This window comes from Danio rerio, chromosome 23 (assembly GCF_052040795.2).
Source record: "Danio rerio strain M-AB ecotype USA chromosome 23, GRCz13ab, whole genome shotgun sequence".
NCBI classification, from domain to species: domain Eukaryota; kingdom Metazoa; phylum Chordata; class Actinopteri; order Cypriniformes; family Danionidae; genus Danio; species Danio rerio.
In genome coordinates, this window is record NC_141043.1 from 50,195,001 (window position 1) to 50,203,826 (window position 8,826).

The 8,826-nt window shown below is 42.7% G+C and overlaps 1 protein-coding gene across 1 annotated transcript in view; it reads right to left on the bottom strand.

The window, feature by feature from the left end:
• The window catches only part of tgm1l4 (transglutaminase 1 like 4), a 12,171-nt gene extending 3,345 nt beyond the window's left edge, over window positions 1-8,826 (bottom strand). The window contains 8 exon segments of the mRNA NM_001030096.1: window positions 1,115-1,253; window positions 1,782-1,959; window positions 3,396-3,503; window positions 3,988-4,106; window positions 4,185-4,433; window positions 6,618-6,809; window positions 7,553-7,689; window positions 8,779-8,826. Coding sequence (NP_001025267.1) covers window positions 1,115-1,253; window positions 1,782-1,959; window positions 3,396-3,503; window positions 3,988-4,106; window positions 4,185-4,433; window positions 6,618-6,809; window positions 7,553-7,676 — 1,109 coding nt within the window. The 5' untranslated portion in view covers window positions 7,677-7,689; window positions 8,779-8,826.

Here is an 8,826-nt window from a genome sequence, read left to right on the forward strand (position 1 = left end):
CCCCAAATGCAGTCAGACAGAGATCGCATGACCCAGCAGCTAACTCTGCACTGAACAGAGGCTCAAGGCCGACAAAACAGCGGCATTCTGCTCCGATCACACCCGAGATAAGAACAGTGACTGTTGGAGATTCCATAATCAGGAATTTCAGGAGCAGATCTACAATGACATACTGCTTCCCTCATGCGACAGTTTCTGATGTAAACAAAGAACTTGAGGAAATCCTGAAGCACAAGACTGCAAAACAGATCATCATCCATGTGGGGAAGAATGATATTCGGGAGGAACAGTCAGAACTGCTCAAGAGAGATTTGTGTGAGCTCTTGGAAACAGTTGAAGGATTGAGGATTCATCCGTTCATCAGTGGACCGCTCCCTGCGAGAGGGACACTCATGTTTTCACAGCTTCTTGGTCTAAATGCATGGCTGCAGAAAACATGTAAGTAAAGACTGAATTTCATTGACAAGTCAATCTCTTCTGGAACCAAAGACAACATCAGACGGCCTTCATCAAGTGCTACAGGACAATATCTACTTCTCCCTCTATTATCCATCTGCAGTGTGTGCCACTGAACTCAACCCAAACGGCACACACACCTAGCAAATGTCTGAATGACCACAGGACCTCAGATCAGCTCCTGAGTGGACTTGTGGCTGACACATCACACAAGGACAGAGATAACACACAGACACACTGCCGCCTGCGCCCTGCACACTGAGCTCCACACAGACACTGAGACACATCAGAACAGCATCAAGACTCAGCACTCAACAATGATCTCCAGGAAAACAGCCAGCACAACAGTATTCAGCAGCCAGAACCCTCCGTCACCTGATATTCTCTCATTGTCACCTTGCTCACCTCAGTTTTTCCCAAAAGATGGTGTTTGCTGGAACTAAACTCTCACACTCCATTGCTGCAAGCCCCCAGTTATCAACCAAAAACCCGAGAGCTCCACAACCACCTCCTGCCCACTTTAACCCTCACCGAGGAGAGCTCTCTGCTCCAGGCCCCCACAACCCGGAGAGCAAATCCTTTAATTCTGCCGTCTATTAAATATAGATCTGAGACTACTGTAGGGAAACAGGAGAGGAGTGTGTGTGTGTGTCTGTACCAGATGGAGTCGCTGGTCTTGTCCTTCAGCATCTCCAGCTTCTCGTCCAGGTAGATGTCGGTTGTCAGAGAGAGATCAGTGTCATGAGCCGAGGAGAAGTTCGTCACACAGCGGGTGGGGATACCCAGACACCTCAACACTGACACACACACACACACACACACACACACACACACACACACACACACACACACACACACACACACACACACACACACACACACACACACACATTAATGAATAATAATGCTGCTGAAGTGATGAAATGGCAGCCCAGAGTCCTGATGTAAACCTGACTAATAATCTCTGTAAGTAAAGCCTCTGCACTTCCCTCTTCTTTAAGTACCTAATTTATTTAGTTTATTTAGTAAGATTATGTAGATTCTATTATTATTTCTGAAAATAAAGTCAAAGTGTTGAACATTGTTCCCTAGTTTGATCTCCGCTGTGTGCTCCTGCATCAGACTTGCCTCTCCAACTGCGAATGTGCTGTGAGTGAACAAAGAGAGGAGGAGCCCCAAAATAACCCCGCCCCCTTCTCAATATTCAGTGTCATCTAGAAATACTCATCATACTGAAATCTAAACGCCTGCAGAATCCTCCTGTTGGTGCAGTGTGTGTGTGTGTGTGCGTGTGTGTGTGTGTGTGTGTGTGTGTTGTAGTGCACCTGTGCAGGTGACTCCAGCATAGACCCAGCACTGAGCAAAGCGCACCGGCGACCCCTTGCTGCTGTAGTATTGTCTGAGGATGTCCCCGCTGCCGCTCCACGCTGTAGGGGCCGTTCCTCCTTCAAAACTCTCTGACCAGTTTCCCATCAGCACACCGCGGTCATCATTCGAGTTCACCTGAAACACACACACACACACACACACACACACACACACACACACACACACACACACACACACACACACACACACACACACACACACAGTTATTTACACCTTCATATCTACTAAAGTTTATTTGGGATTAATCTGTGATCTGGGCAATGCGGTGGTGCAGTAGGTAGTGCTGTCGCCTCACAGCAAGAAGGTCTCTGGTTTAACTGGCCGTAGTGTATTAGTGTGTTTGGAAGTTACCCAGAGGTGGGTTTTCCACTGTGTAAAACGTGCTGAATAAAATGGCGGTTCATTCCGCTGTGGCGACCTCTGAATAATAAAGAATTAATAATGAATGAAAGAATAACCTGTAATCTGAAATACATAATCAGATTTCAGAAACTAAGTAATACACTAGTAATCAGATTACAGCTACCCTTTATGAATTAAATGATTATATATTATCTACACAATGGCAGTGCACTGTTCATGATTCATTGATTCTGCTCATTTTCTCTATTTTAATGTTTGTATTTGGGTTTGTAATACAGTACAATATTTGTTTGATGTTTGTCATTGATGAAGTCATCCACAGCTCTAGGTTTTTTAGTGAGGAATATTTGATGATGTTGAATTAATAATTAGAGTGGTCGTTAGAACTCAGGTGTGCATTATTGTCTAATAATCCACAGCACAGAGTGCATTCATCTATAAATAATGCACTTCAATATTAAATTAACTATTCTAAATGTAGACACCACCATAATATAGTAATCTAAATGTAATCCAAAAGTGGTCAGATTGTGTTACCATAAAGGTAATCTAAATGTAATCCAAAAGTAGTCTTGATTATATTACCATAAAAGTAATCTAAATGTAATCCAAAAGTAGTCTGAGAATATTACCATAAAAGTAATCTAAATGTAATCCAAAAGTAGTCTGAAAATATTACCATAAAAGTAATCTAAATGTAATCCAAAAGTAGTCTGAGAATATTAACATAAAAGTAATCTAAATGTAATCCAAAAGTAGTCTTGATTATATAACCATAAAAGTAATCTAAATGTAATCCAAAAGTAGTCTGATTATATTACCATAAAAGTAATCTAAATGTAATCCAAAAGTAGTCTGAGAATATTACCATAAAAGTAATCTAAATGTAATCCAAAAGTAGTCTGATTATATTACCATAAAGGTAATCTAAATGTAATCCAAAAGTAGTCTGATTATATTACCATAAAGGTAATCTAAATGTAATCCAAATATAATCAGATTATGCTATCCTAAAAGTAATCTAAATTTAATGAGAAAGTAGTCAGATTACACTATCATAAAAGTAATTGATATGTAATCCAAAAGTAGTCAGAATACTTCACCATGAATGTGTAATCTAACAGATTATATGGACTACATATTTTGTCCAATAATACTCTTTTAGTTTTCTCCTGAAAGCGTCTCACCAGAGCTGACACCATTCTGGAGATGATCACGGGATCCCTCCACTCGGTCACAGCCACTCGCCCTCGCTCCAGCAGAAACAGACAGGCCTCCAGGATATTCTGCTCAAACTGAACATATAAAATGGAGATAAGAACTCATTTTTCAGGATAACGAAGACGAAAAAAAGTAAAGAAAAATTTTAGACTCAGTTTGCAACGACAGATAGACTGACCAGGACTCAGATTATGCTAAAGCACAAGTAGCCTAAATGTAATCTAAAAGCAGTCAGATTACACGATCATAAAAGTAATCTACATGTAATCCAACGTAATCAGATTATGCAACGATACATGACTCTAAATATAATCCAAATGTAGTCAATTTACGATAAAAGTAATCTAAAAGTAATCCAAAGTAATCAGAATATGCTATGATAAACTTAATCTAAATCATTACGACATAGTCAGATTATGTTACCGTTAAAGTAATCTACAGTAAACGTAATCCATAAATAGTCAGATTACATTACCATAAATGGTATCTACTGGGGCTCAGCGCAGACGACATGTCTCATGACTAAAATCATCGATTAATTAAAGCAGTTTTCTCCACCTGAGCAAAATTCCACGTCCTGGTTCCAATCTGCTGCTCGGTCCCGTAGTAGATCCTGCCCATGGTGTTCAGCACGTACTCCTTCCTCTCCGCCTCATTATCCAGATAGACGGGATCATCTGAACACACACACACATGATCGTTAGTATTGTTATGACTATAAATCTGATACGCAGCTCAGCTCTTCTGACCCGCACCTTCACACCAGGGGTTGAACAGCAGGTATACGTCATCAGGTGTGCAGGGGAACAGCAGCTTTCCCCGCGGCGAGAACGACACCACGGTCAGCTTATAGCAGCCGATGGAGGCGCTGGGCAGGGTGTTGACCACCAGACGGACGCGGTTCTCCTTCTGCTCCACGATCTTCATCTCCCAGCGCCGGTCCTCCAGATCCTCCACCAGCGGCACCGAGATCAGGAGCCCGGAGCTGTTGGAGACCGCCGAGTCTGCAGAAACACAACATCATTATAACACGGTAAACCAGAGACCTGGGGTCAGTTCTTCACACCTCGCTTAAATGATCTAAGATGATTTGGCAGATCCTGGATCTGTTGATCTTGATAACTGATCTCTGGCTAATTTGGTTCTATAAAACTAGTTTGCGAGTCAGACTAAAATGTCTGGATGAGCTGATCTGAGATCGATGTGTGATGTGAAGGACAGATCTATCCTCAAAATCCCGATCAGCAATGCAGCGACTGGCTAACGGCGCAGCAGACATCATCTGATTTGTAAGAATTGAAATATTGCAAATATTCTGATGTCTTTGACAATTCAAAACATGAGCTGAAAACAGAGACTGGTGACTTCACAACCCACCAGGGGGGAATGCGGGAAAAACCAGTTCCTGCTGCATTTGCATCTGGCTATGCTGAGACTCAGCTTCATCCCCCCAACTCACACATATGGTCATTTCAATGTTTGAATGTTTTAGATTAACCAAACTGACTTTAACCATCATGTTTGATATCATGTGAAATGTCTCAGTGCGATTGGTACAATGGTCTCATTCTCTCAGAAATAGACATAATCAACACAATAAATATATAACTTCAGGCATCTTTTGAACCACTGTGAAGGGTGTGACTTTTTACACACACCCCCTTCCTTGAGGGAATTCTCTGATTATTTAAGGCAAGGTTTGAGAAAAACTCAGGGCGATTCTGCCTAACCAGATCAGCCCATAACATGGCTTGCGCCATGTTATGTATATTACAAAGTCAGGAATGCATCTTTTTCATCTTGGATTTATCTTTGATAATTTGATGTTTTGTATTGATCATTTATGAATTGACTGATTGAATTGGCATAATACATTTACCTGACTAATAAATTGTAATGTTTGACCATATTTTGCTCACTCTGTAATTATTAATTCAAGTAGATTACGCTGTATCCTTGTTTCCGCACGTCTTGCGTCAGGTCAGTAGACGGACTAAAATCCAATTGAGATGGAGCATTGGCACACTAATTGTGTTTTAGCGATCCGGCTGACTCTTGATATTGATTCATGTGTACTTAGGTGGAAAGGGCGATAACTTCCGTCTAGGTCAACAAGGTGTTGCACGACTAACCTAGATTGGGTACCCGACCTTTGTTTGAAGGTAATATTATTCTAAATTAAGTTCATATGGGAAACCATGGGCTTGGTGAAAACCAAAGTTACTATAGAGTCCAGTAGTCGGGTACATTTATATTAATGCCCTAACCTCTAATTAGAAATGATGATTGTCTTAACTCAAAGGTGTACATCTAAGCGGGACTAACTAAAGTATTTTAGAACGAGCGCGCTGGTAGCGGCCATCTAAAGTATTAGTCAATTACCTCTGTTTAATATTCAAGACTGACCGGAGTGTGACCGTGAGGGACGCCTTCGGCCGAGGCGATTTCTCTGAGCGACATGAGCACCCGAATGAACGGATGTAATAGTTACAAGTGAAGACAAACGGTTCAAACATTTATCTAAATTACATATTGATATAATCTTCTTAATGTTTTATGATTGGAGTCAGATAAAACGAGGATAAATACATTAATATTCTAAACCACATACTAAAATTGGAGTCAGATATGAGTTAAGTTTAATATAAATCAACATTGTGCACTGGAAAGACCGAACATGCAGTGAACCTTCATCCACCAGTGGACACCGGCATTGGGCCAACTGGGTGGACCCTACAGATTCATATTCAATATCCACAGTAATTGAGCAAAATTATAGAAAATTGACAGTAAATGTTTTGTTGAATATGATACGCATATTTATCCTCTCCACATGTGTTGTGATCTGCAGGCGCTACTCTTTCATGTGTCCAGAGTGTTCAGCTATTTATTTAGTTTTACAGTTAGAACGGATTTTCCTAATTATGTTTATTAATTATGTTCAACTTAATTGAGCTGTTGGAGACAGCCGAGTCTGCAGAAATCAGATCATCACTACACTGTAAACCTGGGATCAGGAGTCCAGAGCTGTCGGAGACCTCAGAGTCTGCACAGGACTGCACTGTAATCAAGCTTGATTTGCTTTAGATCCACTGTGTGTGTGTGTGTGTATGCGTGTGTGTGTGTGTGTGTGTGTTAGTGTGTGTGTGTGCGTGTGTGTGTGTGTGTGTGTGTGTGCGCGCACTCACCCAGTTTGAGCTGCAGCTGTAGAGAGTCTGCTCTGGGCTTGAAGGCTCTAGAAAGCTCCACCGTGATCTGGAAGCTCTGTCCTCTGCGCACGATCAGCCGCTCGCTGGAGAAGCCGTCAGTGTGATGCTGCCGCCGGTTCAGGCCATCCCGGAGCCTCAGCAGATCCACAGAGCGCACCGCCAGCACCGAGTCTGACACACACACACATAAACATATCAGACAACTACACACACACACACACACACACACACACAAACATAAGTAGACCACCTTACTGTACAGAGCCCTGATGGGGACAACACACACACACACACACACACACACACACACACACACACACAACTGATGCTGGACTGAGGGGGAGGGGCTACAGCAGCTGATGCTGGACTGAGGGGGAGGAGCTACAGCAGCTGATGCTGGACTGAGGGGGAGGAGCTACAGCAGCTGATGCTGGACTGAGGAGGAGGAGCTACACCAGCTTATGCTGGACTGAGGGGGAGGAGCTACACCAGCTGATGCTGGACTGAGGGGGAGGAGCTACACCAGCTGATGCTGGACGGAGGGGGAGGAGCTACACCAACTGATGCTGGACTGAGGAGGAGGAGCTACAGCAGCTGATGCTGGACTGAGGGGGAGGAGCTACAGCAGCTGATGCTGGACTGAGGAGGAGGAGCTACACCAGCTTATGCTGGACTGAGGGGGAGGAGCTACACCAGCTGATGCTGGACGGAGGGGGAGGAGCTACACCAGCTGATGCTGGACTGAGGGGGAGGAGCTACACCAGCTGATGCTGGACTGAGTGGGAGGAACCAGACCTTTAGTTTCACTCCTGTGTCTTCATGAACCACCAAAACACACACACACACACACACACACACACACACACACACACACGGAGGACAAACACTTCTCAGTTAATAACAGTGTTTCTGACCTGATGCGGATGCAGATGGAGATATGGATGCTGCTGATACTGCTGCAGGTGCAGGTGCAGATGGGGATGGAGATGCGGTCGCAGCGCTGGGAGCTGGACGTGCCGGAGTGCTGGAGCTGGACATTTCTACAATCAGCCTGAAATACAGAGAGAAAATCAATGAAGAGACAATAAAACAACCAAATAAACACAAAGATAATGATGATGACGATGATGATGATGATGATGATGATGATGATGATGATGATGATGATGATGATGAAGCAGGAACTCAGACAGAGCAAACATTTATAGAACAGATTAAGAACACATCCACAACACAGCTTTACCAGTGTCTGCTGCTGCTCAACACACTACAACACTACAGAAGTCAACGTGTGTGTGTGTGTGTGTGTGTGTGTGTGTGTGTGTGTGTGTGTGTGTGTGTGTGTGTGTGTCTTCAGAGTATCTTCATTCTAGAGGAAAAATAATCTCTCAGGTTTGGAGGAGATGAGGACAGATTATTGTGTGCGCGTCTCTTTAACAGAATAACCTTCATCATGCTCACAGCTGTGTGCTTCAGTTTAATGATCCACTGAATGAACACGACGTGTACAAAAACACACACTAATTATCACAGGATACAACATAAACATCAAACAAAACGAGTGAGTGAGGATTTATGAGTGTCTGAAATGGAGATCTTCAGTGAGGTTAAACACCATTCAGCCCAGAGATTTACATTCCTGTTTAATGCTGTATATCCTCTGACTATCCTGACCACACCGGACAGATGAAGGAGTCTGATCAGCTGATTCAATCATCATCATCATCATCATCATCATCAGAAGGAGAAGGAGAACTTGTGAAGGCTCTTGTGTGTGTAATGTGCTATAATCAGAAACCTGTAGATAAATCCAGACAGTAAACAGCAGGACAGAGATTAAGCTCAACTCACTGAAATATAAATATTCACAGATGATTCCTTGAATTCACTCAATTTTTTTAAGTTATGTGGTTGTAAACAAATTATTTGGGCTGAATATAAACACACAAATTAAGTTGAACATTATTAAACTACATTTGTTTGTTTAAATTCAACACAAATAAATGAGTTCTGCACGCAACACTTTTTTCAGTGAACACAGGTTATGAGGATATTAAAGTCCCGCTGTGTGTTATTAAAGCTGTGTGTTAGTAGAGTTTCACCTGTGTGTGTGTGTGTGTGTGTGTGATCAGAGCTGTACCTGTGTGTGTGTAGTCTCTGCAGCAGGTGTGTGTGTTCTCCTGGTTGT